Source organism: Muntiacus reevesi, chromosome 19 (assembly GCF_963930625.1).
Source record: "Muntiacus reevesi chromosome 19, mMunRee1.1, whole genome shotgun sequence".
NCBI classification, from domain to species: domain Eukaryota; kingdom Metazoa; phylum Chordata; class Mammalia; order Artiodactyla; family Cervidae; genus Muntiacus; species Muntiacus reevesi.
Window position 1 is genome coordinate 30,926,198 of NC_089267.1, and position 15,543 is coordinate 30,941,740.

A 15,543-nucleotide genomic window follows, 5' to 3' on the forward strand; every position below is an offset into this window, starting at 1 on the left:
AAACAGGCTCATTAACTCCCAGCTCTGTTCCTTCCTGAAGTGAATTCTCCTCTGTTTATCCACCGGATTTGTTACTTCCTCCACATAAGAAGGCATTCATGAGAACTCAGAGACTCCTGAATTCTTTAAAACAATTTTTTTAAGACAAATAGCCCAATTTAAAAATGGGCACAACATTTGAACAGACACATCACAAGATATATGAATGGCCAAGAAAGGTCTAAGAAGATGCTCTACAGCACTAGTCATCAGAGAAATTCAAATTAAAGCCACAATGAAATCCCACTACACCTCTACTAGAGTGGCTCAAGTTACAATAACTGATGACACCAAGTGTTAATGAGGATTCAGAGGAACTGGAATGCTCACAGGCTGCTGATATGAATACAAAATAGACAGTATAGCCACTTTGAAAAATCTCATAAAGTTACACAGACATCTCCCTGAGTGAAGCAGCAATTTGCATTTCTAGGTATTTATCCAAAACCTAGAAAACGATGCACAAAAATGTATATGAGAATGTTCACAGAGCATTCTTTATAATAGCAAAGAAAACTTCCAATTATCCTTCAACAAAAAATAAATTAATTAAAAAAAGAAAACTTTAATCTCCCTCAGGTGCGAAGTAAATAAAAAATTTGTTCTATATCTATTTTCTATCTATACCACAGAACAATACTCAGCAATAAAGAAGTAAGAGATATTAATACATGGAACAACATGGATGAATCTCAAAACCATGCTAAGAGAAAGAAGTCAGACATAAGTTAAGAACTGACTGAATGACTTCATTTATATGAAATTCTAGAAAAGGCAGAACTACAGTGAAGGAGAGCAGATGGACAGCTATTTCCAGCTGGGGGGTTTCAGGAGGGAGTTTTCTGCAAAGGTACAAAGAATCTTTATGGTATGGAAACATTCTGTAGATTGATTCTGGTATCAAACTGTACATTAACACTGATTTGTTGTATGTGAATGATAACGTAAAACTTTTATTCTAGACTGCTGTTTTGACTCATCCTATTTATCACAAACTGAGAAAACTGACTCCAAGTTATTGACCCTTGTTACTGAGCAAATCAACTCTGATAACCTCAGACACCCTCTTACTTCAGCACTGTTCCCTTGACATGCCCCATTCCTTTTCTTTTTCCTTCTGCTCCAGTATTCTTGCCTGGAGAATCCCAGCGACAAGAGGAGCCTGGTGGGCTGCCGTCTATGGGAGTTGCACAGAGTCGGACACGATTGATGCCACTTAGCAGCAGCTGCTGCTTTCAGAATGGAGTTGCTTCAAATATCCATGTGTTATATTTTTCTCTCTTTGATCTATGTCATAAGCAATAAGGATAGTTGTTCTCAGAGAAGCAAGCTATTCTGCAAAAATGTGTATCCTCTCACTCAGGGAAATGTAGTAACAATTCTTTACAAGACTCTTTTTTGGAAATGTTTGTATTGATAAAAGTTATGATATTTAGAATCAAATATATGCAAATAAAGGCTTCCCTAGTAGCTCAGTGGTAAAGAATCCACCAATGCAGGAGATGTGGATTCCATTCCTGGTTGGGAAGACCCCTGGAAGAGGAAATGGCAACCTACTCCAGGATTCTTGCCAGAGAAATCCCATGGACAGAGGAGCCTGGTGGCCTACAGTCCATGGAGTCAGGAAGAGTTGGATACAACTTAGCAACTGAACAACAACAACATCTGCTTTTCTGACATCTGACCCACCAAAACCATGGGTCAAAAAATCTAGGCTGCACAAGGAATGAGCTAGTGGTCACAGACCACTCCTGTGGTCTGTTTGAGAAGTTTGGTCACAAAGAGCAGAAAGTAAGAAAACAATGGTAAATATTGCAGGGTCTTAGCAGGGTCAAGTGCGTACCTCCCCTCCCTTTAAGAACATTACTGCAAACACAACAGGAAGCAAGCAAGCTGAAAAGGGGAAACTGAAGTGACAGAGAGAAAGAAAATGAGAGGATGTAGTGTGGGTCCCTATACATGTAATAAAGTCAGTGGATGGCTTCGATCTTTTCAGTAAAATGGGAGGCAGTCTTTTGAAAAGGAGGGGAAGAAAATGAGACTGAGAGTTTAAAGAAACATAGAGTGGAGAACAGATGAATGAGAAGATGTTTGAACAGACCCAAGTGTCAACATAAAATTAAACTATCCTGGATGGGTTATTTATATGTCCTGTGTCTCTCCTAGTGGATCCCATTTAAAGAAAGCAGACAGCAGATGATCTAGGTCTGAGAGTACGGTTTAGTCCAGTCTTAGTGAAAAATCAAGGGAGAAAAGAAAATTTCAACTCCTGAAAAGAGCAGCATTCATGTAGTAAACGCTAAAGACCCAGTGAAGCTAGATGGTTTAATGATGTGGGTAAAGCAGAAGATGCTTGGGGGGCTTTATAAAGAACAGAAAGGGAACAATCTCATCAATCACCCACATTTGATGGTATTTTACCAATGCTTTTTATAAACATGATTTTATTTAATTGCTACAACTCTGTTGTAGGCGCCTAAGTAGGCTTAGAGACTCCCATGGCACCTAGGTCACCAGGCTCATATGATGAGGCTGGGATATGAAGCAGGTCTTCTAAAGCAAGCAATCCTTCTCTTTCTTTGAACTCTACTGTCCTTTCAGCGCACAGAGCCCAGTGTGGGAAAGAGAGGCAGCAGGCATCCTGTGACAGAGATTGTCGTGTTCCTTGCCACAGCCTCAGCACCCAGCAGTACTCGCCAGCACAGAGCAGAGATTCAATGAACACAAGTGGACTGAGTGATTTACAAGAAAAACTGTTCTGGAAAGCATCTTGAAAACCACAGAAATATAAATGAATTAACCACCTCAAGCCACTCTTCTCTTGTAAAACACAGACCATCACACTCAGGTTTTTTACCTCCACACTCTTCATTCTTTTCATTGGTTGCAGTTTTTTAGTTGCACTGTTTGACACACACACCTTAAATTTTCTCTTTTTGCTTTTAAAATGATGAGTCTTCAGAACAATAACATATTAAAGCAATTTAGAATGGATTAATATAATAATATATTCATCTTTTCCACTTGTTAGATGCTAAAGCACTGTTTAAAGACTATAAATTGTCAACTCAGTTTCATTTTGGTGTGTGTTGCTTACTCTATGAATCTTAGATGACTATAAATACAACTTGAATCGTATTACAGTTATAGTACATTATATTCCAACAATACATATATAATGCCCCCAGAAGGAAGGCTTTATTTCTATACTTGTCTTCAAAATTTTCATTAACTTCACAGTTGCAAAATGTTGACCACACTTGTATTCATTTTACAATCCAGTGGTCTTCAAACTGGGCTATGGGTCCCCATGGAAACTGTGCAAAGATTTGCAAGTACAGTCAGTTTGAAGACAACCCATTTGCAGAACATCAGCTTTCCTGTGTATGCTCCTCAGTGGATCTGCCTAAGACCTATGACTGAATGTCAAGCAGGAGCTCCTTTCTCATCTCTTGTACAATCTTCTTTCTCCCAGTTTACAACAGAAACGAATAACTCTCACAAATCCTGCATTTCAGTATGGCCAAGTGAGACTTGAGGTATAAACAGAACTTGGGGACACTACACAAATGGACAGTTTGAAACACAGTGTCCTCCAAGTCTTCTTTCATCAAGACATCAGATCTCTCAGCTGCATGAATTTATTTCCAGGATGAAAAGGAAATTTCCATGTCTCTCCAACAGTTCAGCATTAAATAGTCAGATAAAGAAAAAGATATGGAAGGTAAGCTGATGCTTAATATTTGTTTTCATTCAGACTTGAACAATAAACCTTTTACTTTTAAACATTTTTCATATTAACACTTTTATTGCATGCGTGCCGACTTGCTTCTGTCGTGTCTGACTCTTTGCAACCCTATGGACTGTAGCCCGTCAGGTTCCTCTGTCCATGAGATTCTCCAGACAAGAATATTAGAGTAGGTTGCCATGCCCTTCTCCAGGGGATGGTCCCAACCCAGGAATTGAACCAGTATCTCTTATGATTTGGGGATTGGCAAGCAGATTCTTTACCGCTAGCACCATCTGGAAAGCCTAACACTTAACCTTAGCCGAATATTTTCTGGATATGATAAATCCATATTCATTTTTTACTTGGGTACAAGTCACCTTGCTCTGTCATTTTGTCAACCAGTTATTTCATCATCTATTCCTTATTATCATTTTTAAATTTATATTAAGTTAATAGAGTTATTTTTTGGTTAGGTGAAAATACGAGAAGAAAACTTCAGAGGTTAGATTAAGAATTACCTGGACTGTCTCAGGGTCAGAGACACCTAGCATGGGGCAAAGAGCGCCCCTACTGGCCAGTTTCAGCATCTGTAGAATGTACTATTCACTTTAAGGACTGGTGATGCAGCCCCAAAGAAAAAACTGATGTTAAATGTTGTGTGGATTGCAAAATACTATGAAGAAAAGTATTTACATTCTTGAATAAATAGAAGAGACTAAGATGTGATCATTAAGACCACCACTTTGTCCTTGATTCCTCTTTCACCTGACTTTTCCCCCCTATTGGTACTATTAATTTTCCTTCTACTTCCATTTGTCAATCAACATGTGCCAATTGCATGCCTGCTCTCTGGTCAGTGCACTTTCTTCCTCTCTAGCAACTTTTAGAACCTTATCTTCCTCTACAAATCTTCCTTTTATCTCCTTTCCTGCAGGTAGGTGATGGCTAGCTTTGACACCCCGAGCATAAATCTTTCTTCCTGGGGCACTGTGACAAGCTCAGCAGTGTGTGATTAAGGATACAGCTGCACCCAAAAGGCTCAGCTGGACCAGCCACAAGGTCTGAAACAAAGCTGTGTCTCTGAACACAATAAACAATGACCTTGATGAAGATGCTTAGGTCAAGGCTAGTCTCTTCAACTGCACAGCAGGAGAAGGGGATGACAGAGGATAAGATGGTTGGATGGCATCGCCGACTCGATGGACAGGAGTTTGAGCAACCTCCAGGTGTTGGTGATGGACAGGAAAGCCTGGTATGCTGTAGTTCATGGGGCTGCAAAGAGTCAGACACGACTGAGTGGCTGAACTAATATTCCCTGGTGGCTCAGATGGCAAAGCATCTGCCTGCAATGAGGGAGACCCGGGTTCAATCTCTGGATTGGGAAGATTCGCTGGAGGAGGAAATGACAACCCATTCTGATATTCTTGCCTGGAGAATTCCATGGACAGAGGAGGCTGATGAGTTATACAGTCCATGGGGTCGCAAAGAGTCGGACATGACTGAGCGACTGATCCTTTCCTTATTACACCTCTATCTCACGAAAGTGGTGATATCCTAGTGGTGCTTTTCTAAACAGTCATTTTAGTCTTTCATGGTTAAAAATGTAATTCCATACAATGGCACTGATAGTGTGCTGTAATTATATGGAAGTAGATTTTTAGTTATGACCCATCTTTTGATTAGAGGACAGCAAAGCACCTGTCAGAAAACGTAGCACATTGTAAATACTATTAGTTCCTGTTTTCTGTCAATGCAGAACTGTGCTGGCAATAAAATCAGCTGATTGATGCTCGTCATTATCTGAAGCAAGAGCAGAGAGAGTCCCTCAGAGAGAATTGTGAGTTTAAAAGTCAACCAATAACTGAAGGCATCTGTTTGGGAAGAAGAGTCTGGATCCTACCTTAGAAGTCTCTAAAATAAACAACTTCTGTGCCAGGTGGCTTCCACATATTCTTGTTGTTAGATGTGCATGGCTATTAAATGCAGCAAATTATGTGTCGCTTAAGCTACTCTACTTTTTAAAAAAGGCAGTCATTGTTACACTGAATGAAGACAGTGGATACATTAAATAAACTATTCCCTCCCAACCCAGTGGTCATGATTCCAATTTGATACAACAGGATGGCCTGTTTCAATACCTGAATCGTGTGAGCTGTGGAATGGAAAGGAAAAGCTATGAGGGAAAGACTTCAACAGTTGGTGTGAATGAAGGAGTGAGACCATGAATCACTGGAAGAAAATTAGGAGGCCAGATATCTTTGAGGCAAACCTGAAGAACACAAGTAATGGCAATATTTAAGAAATATAAGAAACCAGGAGAGAATACACGTGGTAATTCACTTGTGGGCTAAAATACTCCAACAATACCGACTAAACGTAGGAAGCAAACCTGAAACATTGTTGTGATGATGATGGAGTATTTATAGAGGGAAGGTAAGGTGGAATGGCTAAGTACTGGGCTCCGGAGTCCAACGCAGCCAAATTCAAACCTCAACTTTGCCACTTAGCAGTCTTGGCTAAGTTCTGCAGCAGCTTCTCTGAGTTGTGATTTCCCCACCAAAGAACGGGGGTGAAACTAGTACCTATGTCTTACAAAAACTAAATGATGCAAGGTATATAAAAGGGCTTAATGTAAGTTAACTATTAGTAGTATTTTTGCATCATTATTTGTAGTATTAAGTATTATACTATGCTGAGTAGAAACAAGCAAACAAGTCATTGAACACTGCACATATATCATTTAACAGATGACACTCGAACTACAAAATATTAACAGTTATAGAATAGAAGAGAGACAACATATTTTAAATAAGTAAAAAAATTATACGATATTATTAAAGCTGTTAATAACCTGGGCTGAGTCCCTAAGCCAAGTTATGGCATCTCCCTTCCCAAGTTATGACATCTCCCTTCCCATGTATCCTTAAAAGCAGCCCAACGCTGGTGTTTCTGGCATAGTTTCTGAGTTCTCGCCTGTCAGAAAGTGAGAGGATGGATCTACCAGTCTCTCGGTGTTCCTTACAGGTTCTTTTCCTGTTTCTTTTTCTTTGTGTGTGGGTGTGTGTGTTTGCACACATTTGTCTCCCTAAGGATATCCTCATGATCAGTGCATTTCTTCATAGGGATTTAGAAAGGTTTACATTGTTACATCTCAATAGAGGATTAGTTTTTTATGCCTCAGAATTACTATCTTCCTTCAATAAATAAATTGCTGAATATCTCCCATGTGTGGATTACTGGTATTCTATTTACCAATACACTATCCTGTGTGATTTATTCCTACTCTAAGATAAAGCAACTTGGAATAATTCCTCTTTCTAATACACATTTCTCTCAAACTATTTTAGATCAACTTTAGTTTTTGTTTTTTCCCCCAAGAAAGGTTTGTATATTCTCCCAGTTCTTAGATCTATGTGCTAGATGTTGAAACCCTAATGAGATTTCATATCCAACTGAGGCGTGATCCTAAGCATTGTTTACTTAGAACACAGTACTTTCCTTTCAAGGCAGTGCAGAGAGAAAGTTTACGTATGAGCCTTGAACAGAATGCTGTCATACCTCTGGCACTGGAAAGAATAAAAGAAGGGTTGTTTAGAAAAGATCCCTAGACGCATCAGTCAATGCTCTTGCAATTCTAAGAGCTAGCATTCCCACAGTCACTCACTCCTGTTTGCTTAGATTGTGGCCGAGGTCCTGGCACAGTTACCCACCTTTGGCCATCCAAATTTCTCCACATGCTCCACATCTGTTTATATCATCCATTTCTCATCTGTGTAGGTAAGCCTCTTTAATCCAGTTCAAATATTCAGATTTTATCATAGGCTTTGCCTCACTTTTTCTTATCTGAATCTCATCTTTCCTCTGGAATATGAGTCTCATCTTTTGTCTCTTGTGATACTCCTACAATAAGAAGTTGTTCCTACATGTGAAGTTCCATCTTAAATTAATCCATTCCTTTGACATTCTTCTTCATTAACTTTCACTGTGTTTTCTCAGTTTCTCTGACTTGAAATTCTTATAATATACCCAGCAGAAATGCCTTCAAAGAAGCACAGGCTAAAGGACTTGAGAATGATTCAAAACAAAGAAAAGTAATAAGTATTACAATTTAATCTTATGAGAAGTTTAATTTTCCCAGCATAAGAAAATGATACATCCATAAAATGTCACTGTAACACAAGACGCTAAACTCATTTGTCTGTCTGCAGCTTGATAAAAAAAATTCTAATAGATAGTAGCTGATTGATAGTTTTCAGCATGGGGAAAACACAGTAAGAATGGAATTCAAAATAATTCCCCAACCCACGCTCTCATAATAACAAGGTGCAAAAACAGACAAGGTATTTTAGGGAGACAACTGCTCTTGCAAAAAGATCTTCAAGTAATTTCCTCTACTTTAACCATACATCCAAGGTGTTTTTACACATGTACGTGAAAAAGCACCTGCAAGCAGACTCCTAGCGCTTTTAGCCTTTTGGGGGGTCCTCACCATCTACTATATATCATTGTTCTAAGCACTAGACCATAGCAACAAGCAAGACAGGCTCCATCCCCATTCTTTCTGAACTTGCCATGTATTAGGGAAACCAGGAATAAATGATAAGCAAATAACATTAATATCAGTTGATGATGAATGCTATAAAGAAAATGATATAAAGTGATGTTGGTGGTGAAAAGGCACTTCTGTGGAGGCTGAAATGAAGAGAAGGACCATGTGTAACAGAGGGAACAGACAGCCTGGTGGGTCCAAAGGGCTGAACACAGGGAGTTCAGGGAGTATGGAAAATGAGAAGTAGTACAAAATAAAATATGAGAGGGAGGCATAGCCCCTCTGTCATAGAAAGGACTTTGAATTTTATTCTAATCGCAATAGGAACGAGTTCACAGAGTTTTCACCAGGGGAAGTGATCTTGTAGTAAATGAGCTTATTTAAACTTTAAAACAATTAGTCTCCTTGTTAGTGTGTAGGGGTGGGTTATAAGAGATCAAAAGAAACAACCAGTAAGACCAGTTAGACAGCTCCCACTCCAGTACATGGAAGAGAGACGAAGAGGTGAAACTGAGCAGCGATCAGACTTAGCTCAACAGTGGATATAAAGCCAACACGGCTTGCTGATGGATCGCATGGCTGAGAAAGAAACCAGGGAACAAGGATGTCTGAGGACGTTGCCATGAGTAACTGGGTGGAAGGTGGTGCCATCAAGAAAAAGAAAAATGAGAGTACATCATTGGGTTGGTATGGCGAGAGGAATCAAGATTTCTCTTGAGCTTAAGTTCCTGTTGAAAGTAAAACACTGCAATGGGAGACCAAGGAGAACTGATAGCTGTGGTTTCTAGAGAAAATAGAAGGATAGTTTATAAAGCTTGGGTGGAGGGGTCATTACTAGTTTTACAAAGGGTCCGCTCTCCTATCCTACAGGAGGTGAGGGGGGGAGGATGTGCACTGAGTCATCGTTTTTCAGACTTGATAACATCAGTCTTCTTTTTTTTTAATTTTTTTTATTAGTTGGTATAACATCAGTCTTATCAAGACCTAGTTGCTGGCTTATGGCTACTAATTTGCCCTTAAAGTACAAAGAAGCAGAGATGGGGTAACTGAGATTTGAAAAGACTGGAGATAATTTGAAATATTTATTGTGGAGTTTGGGAGAATGAATAGAAAAAAGCAGGTTTGTCAGGTAGCACTGAGGGTCTCTTTGAGGTTAGAGACCATGAACAGGTAGTCATATTATCTACTTTGATGTGTGATTCTTCTTTATCAGCACTGCACTGGTCAGAAATAGGCATGAACTGAGTATTAAAGTGTGTTCATCTAGAGTTCAATCTCTTATCTAATGAGTGTTTATGAAAAGACAGAGAAGAAAGGAAGTTAACGGTATCAGCCAGAGTCCTATTAGAAAAATAGACCTTTGAATCTAAGATAGTTAAGGATGCTATTAAAAGACACGTGGGGAATGAGTAAAGAGGTCAGTGAATCGGAGGGAATGATGAAGTGGAAAGAATGTCAAAGACTGGGCATAGTGTGCGTAGTGGAGCAAACAAATTAGAACAAGAGAAGGTTTCAGACAGAATGTCGAGTGCCAGAGCTATTTATTTTGGAGATGGTGACACAAAGTCCAGGGGTAGACATGGAGGGCATTTCTAAGATGATAGAAGGTCAAGGAAGAGGAGATACACAGGTGAAAGATTTGAAGTCCATGGTGTTAAATGGCCATCACTCATGGATATTGAAATCACCCATTGAGGCCTTCCTGGAGATGGAGATGGAGATGGAGACTATGAAGCAATTATCCAAGTCTTCTATGGATGAGCAGGATTGGGGAGGAGAAAACAGCAAGAAAGGGGGGCATCAGTGAATGGCATGTTCACAAGAGAAGGGGTAAGTTTATAGTTGGATATAACAAAGCAAACAGAGCAACTGATCTGCTGCCTTACCCCGAGGAACCACAGATGCAAAATAAGACTCAGCTACCCTTTGAGAAAAGTGGTGTACTCAAGAGAAAGCCAGGCAGAGTGGAGGGAAGGCTTTGAGAACAGGTTGTGGAAATACAAGAGTGAAGGAGCAGCTCTGGGGGGTTCAACAGAAGGACTCAAGAAGGGGAAGGAACAACGAGGTCCCTGTCGAGGACAAGCAAGCTTAGAACACCACAGTCGTAGCGACTAGAGGGGCTGGACTTGGAGGGGAGCAGTCATTCTACGGGCTTAACACAGAGAAGACAGAACAGGCAGATTCAGCCTCAGGAGCTTTTTCCCTTGAAAGGGCACTAGGCAAATGGCTGAAGATCACTGGGGTTTGTGTTACACTGGTCCAAAGCTTTGCAGCTCCTGCCTTCAGGAGCCATAGTGAGATTCTGCAGAATGATACATTTTCTTTATTTTCAGTTCTTTATTCATTAAGAAAAACATCTCAGTTAGGGCCTCATGATTTCTCCCTTCTATGTATTTGCTTACAGTACAAAGCCTACAGGGGCTGAACTTGAGAAATGAACCACAAACAACGAAAACAAAGTTACTAAAATTTACAAAATTCCCCATAAGCGAAGGAAGAAAGTAGCTAACATTTACGGAGCCCTTAATGTGTACCTGCAATGCGGGAGACCCGGGTTCAATCCCTGGGTCAGGAAGATTCCCTGGAGAAGCAAATGGCAACCCACTCCAGTATTCTTGCCTGGGAAATACCATGGATGGAGGAGCCTGGTGGCCTACAGTCCACGGGGTCGCAAAGAGTCAGACACGACTGAGTGACTTCACTTTACCATGTATCTGACACTGTGCTTCATGTGTTACCTGAAACTCACAAGAATCCTATGCTTCTTACCTTATTATTTACATGTCATGGATGTTGTAAGGATCAGGGAGGTTAAGGAATCTGCCCAAGAGCTTACAGCCAAGAGATGGGGAAGCCAAGATCTGATCCTGGGCAGTCTTATTCTAGAGCACTATGCCATACAACCTCTGAACCAGGCTAGACACACAATCCAATCTCTAAATAGACCTTGGAGTATTTAAATACAAGTACTTCAATAATGTTTAAAAAAAAGGGGGGTTTCCAGGCCTCCTATTCCAGAATATGGCACATTGACATATTTAATGTTTTATGCCAAAGGAGTTTGAGAAAACAGTAGAGAAAAAAAGGGCCCTAATTCCCCCCCACTCCTTGCCCTTCTCCCTTTTAACAGGTCATAAAACCCTCCTGTGAGAGGTGTCCTCCTTGTCCCTACAGGAAAGACACAGCCTCAAGATAAAAGGACTCCAAGAAGAACCCAACAAACAAGGCTTGCTGTTTGCCCAGTTTACTCCACTTACCTCACACCCTGTGGCTGATCACACTGCTGCATGACTGTGTGTTCAGTTGCTCGGTCATGTCCAGCTTTTTGCGCCTCTGCCCATGGAATTTTCCAAGAATACTGGAGTGGGTTACTATTTCTTACTCCAGGGGATCTTTCCAACCCAGGGATCAAACCCATGTCTCTTGCGTCTCCTGCATTGGCAGACGGATTCTTTACCATTAGCACCACCTGGGAAGCCCATGTGACTTTTGACTCCATCAATACAAGCACAAATATCTCAGGTTTGTTTCTTTCATTTCCTCATGAGGCTTCCATGTCAGGTAGAACTTTTATTAAGTAAATGTGATGCTTTTCTCTTGTTAATTTGAATCTGGAAATTCAAGGCAGGAAAAGACTCTTCTTGCCTTTGCTTAGCCAGCCCTTACAGAAGAAAGGAGAAAAGTCCAATATGATTCTGAACTGGCATGCATGGTTTTAAAATGCTACCTGGCCAGGAAGCAATACGCAGTATTTCTTCTGTGTGTTGACATTTTCAGAGTAAGTTCACTAGGAGGCATCTGCTGATAAAACTAGCCATCTACTTCGAACTCTGAAATTTTTTTAAGTGGCATTATTGGTTAAAAATAACTTCTGGCAGAACTAAATGATGGAAAATGAAAATGTTCAGTGTAAAACATTCAGTATAAAAACCATTTCCAGGCTGCTGAACAATCATTCAAGTTTGGACAAGCTTCACTTGTAAACAAAGCAAACTTAGATGCTCTGGGACATGACCCCTCTCTTCAAAGACCTGCTGTCTCTTGCAGAAGGACAGGAAAGGGTAGAGAGGTGCCGCTCACAGCTCCAGATAAGCTGTCTCCCTTCCCAGAGACAGTTGACGTTTCCCTAAATAAGCCAGCCCACACTTGGGATCGTTTGGCACCATGTGGTGACTCCCCTGCCATTTCTGGGGCAGCATGTTTGGCAAGTGGATTGAAAAGTGCTCCCTAAAGCTTCCCAGACCTGGGCATGGAGGGCAGCGGTCTAGGTGGGCACAGTCCTGGGGTGGGGCTGCTCCACCCACTCGACATGCAGACAGAACCAGCCTTCTGCTTAGGCAGCAGGCATCAGCGCAGGAGAGCCAAAGGGCATGCTGCCAACCAACAGATGAATGTTCTCAGCTGGACCTTACGACCCCGTTACAGCAGGTCACTGAGTTGACAGCTCATAAGATAAACTAGGCATTGTGATAGTATGATTTATGATAAGAAATAGGTACTTAGTCTCCATTCTTGATTCTTAGCACAGAGCTTCTAAATCCTTTGCAATTTCCTAAGTGATAAGAACTACAGTGTTACGTAGCAACCCAGATGGGAGGGGAGCTTGGAGGAGAATGGATATATGTGTGTGTGTGGCTGAGTTCATTTGCTGTTCTCCTGAAACTATCACAACATTGTTAATTGGTGATACTCTAATATAAAATAAAGGTTAAAAAACAAAAAGAACTAAAGGGGCACCTTTTGTTTCCAGCTCCTGAAATAGCTCCAGAGCAAGAAAGGTGAAATGAGGGATTTTTATTGTCCATAACTAGCCCCTTTCAACCACATCTGAGTTTATGTTAATGAGGTGACTTTTGAAAAGCTCTTAAGGATGGGGGCTGGCTGCCAGGTTGCCAGGGGAGCCAATCACACCATTAGAGAACTGTAAATTTCAGCCCCAACCCTGACCTCTAGGGAGGGGAGGGAGGCTGGAAGACGGAGTTCCATCACCAATTGGCAATGATTTAATCAATCATGCCAGTGTAACAAAGCCTCCATAGAAAGTTCTAGAGAAAGGAGTTTGGAGAGCCTCAGGATTGCTGAACACATGGAGATGCTGGGAGGGTGGTGCACACAACAAAGAAGGCAGGGATGCTCCAAGGTCCTTCCCCCATCCTTGACCTATGTATCTCTTCCATCTAGGTGTTCATCTCTATCTTTTACCATATCTTTTTATAGTAAACTGGTAAATGTTCTGTGACCTTTTCTAGCACATTATCAAACCCAATAAAGGGGCTGTAGGAATCCTGATTTAAATCCGGCTGGTAAGAAGAATAGGTGACAACTTGCAACTTGCAATTAGCATCCGAAGTCAGAGCCTTGTTGTGGGACAGAGATCGTAATGAAATTGAATCCCCCTAAAACCGAATTCCTTTGCGGAGTTCGTGATTAACTTTTCTATCCAAAACTTCATTCCCTTTCTTGCCCTGCCCCTGTTCCCCTCAGGACTGTGGAGTATTGAAGAAAAAAAGGGGATGGAAATAGCGGGAACCTGTGGGGACCTCCCACTTATAAAAACTCTTCTGTGTCCCCCAATTTCTTATTTGTAGAAACAAGCTTTAGTGTCCTAGGCCTTCCGTGAGTTCCAGTGAGCAGATTCAGTAGATACTAATTAGGGAAGTGAGGGAATGCAGAAAGAAAGGAAAAGTAATTAAGCAAGAAAAGTAATGATAGATCAAATATATATATATTATATGTGTGTGTATATATGTACACACTCAGTGATAAAAGAGTCCTAGTTCCTTCTCAAGCAATATACATAACAATCTGATGCATATTTTGAATTCTTTTGCAGATAAGAAATTTGTCTGCCAGGTAGGGGTGTTGACTACATGCTGACCACAAGCACTTGGACCTCAGGCTGGTGGAAATGAGTAGCTTAATGACTAAGACCCCAGAAACACCACCTTGTTACCACACCACCATCCAATCAGAAGAAAGTCTACAAGCTGCAACCCTCAAGCCAAAAGTTGCCTTTAAAAATCCTCCCCTGATAGCCAGGGGATAGCCAGTTGCCCATCCTCCTTGCCTGGCACCCTACAAATAAATGCTGTACTCTCCTTCACTACAGCCAGGTGTCAGTAGATTGGCTTTGCTGTGTGGTAGGCAAGCAGACTGAAGTTTGGCTTGGAAATATTAGTTTGTGGATCTGATGCTAACACAAGGTAGGTAGTATAAGAACTGAGTTGAATTGCAGGACACCCAGCTGGTGCCACAGAATTGCCTGATGTCTGGAAAACAAAACCTTTCCAGACATCAGGTGTCAGAAGTGCAGCAGTATTTGAGTAAAGGAAAATACACATGTGTTTTTCTAAGACATGCATCAACTTTTGAAGTCAATGATAATTGTTTTTTGCTTCAGTTTTCCATTAGAAATTCACTCACTTGATATTCAATGTATTCTTCTTAGGAGCGGGCATCTACTGTGTTTCAGAAACTACAGATATGTTCACTTACTTAATCCTGAAAACCACCTTGGGATATAGACCTAAAGATTATCTCAGTTATCTCAAAGATTATCTCAATTTTACAAATGGAGGTTCAGATCGGTAGAATAAACTGCCCTAGGCTATTGAGCACCGAACAGGGGTACAGATGTAGGTCTAGGCACATACAGAAGTCCATTTTCTTTTCACTGCCCTGGTATCATAGCCAGCTGTGTTACATGGGAATTTTCTCCTGTATCTAGACCTGCTCTTTTCAGGGAAACACTTCCTTTCCTGCCAAGCACTGGTTTTACCTCTGGCTGATGGGGACAGACCCAGGAAAGGAGAATTCAAAGAGGATGGGAGTCATTAAGCCTCAGATCCCACGGCTGAGTTCCTGAGGCACAGCAATGGCTGCTTTCTCTTAATGTGAAGCAACTTATTTCAGCGACACTTGTGCCATGACATAAAATTTCACTCAGCTTCCACTGACATTTCTAATTCTTCTTCACCCAGAGCTGTCACATTACAAACAAGCTGGTTGTAATTATTGCAATATTAACCCATTATTTTTTCTTAAAAAAAAGGGGGGGGGCAGAAAAAGGAAAAAGTACTTGCTGTACATTGCTATTGGGTACCAGTTTATGTTGCTTAACCCAGAAGCACTGGACCTAAAGGGAGGAGTTTAATAGTTTAAAAGCTGCCATAGTGATCATAAAATCCCATCTCTCTCAGATGTCTAGTTAGCAAGTGAAGAATAA

At 40.9% G+C, this 15,543-nt stretch overlaps 1 protein-coding gene across 2 annotated transcripts in view; it reads right to left on the reverse strand.

Annotated features, from left to right (window-relative positions):
* Positions 1-15,543, reverse strand: part of SLC35F1 (solute carrier family 35 member F1) — a 400,589-nt gene that overhangs the window by 202,085 nt on the left and 182,961 nt on the right. Inside the window, exon 1 of one of the 2 annotated variants that reach the window (XM_065911396.1) lies at positions 11,576-11,658. The exons of the other annotated variant lie outside the window; for it this stretch is intronic. Coding sequence (XP_065767468.1) covers positions 11,576-11,607 — 32 coding nt within the window. The 5' untranslated portion in view covers positions 11,608-11,658. Of the gene's footprint in view, positions 1-11,575; positions 11,659-15,543 lie in introns of those variants that run through there. 2 annotated transcript variants of the gene reach the window in all.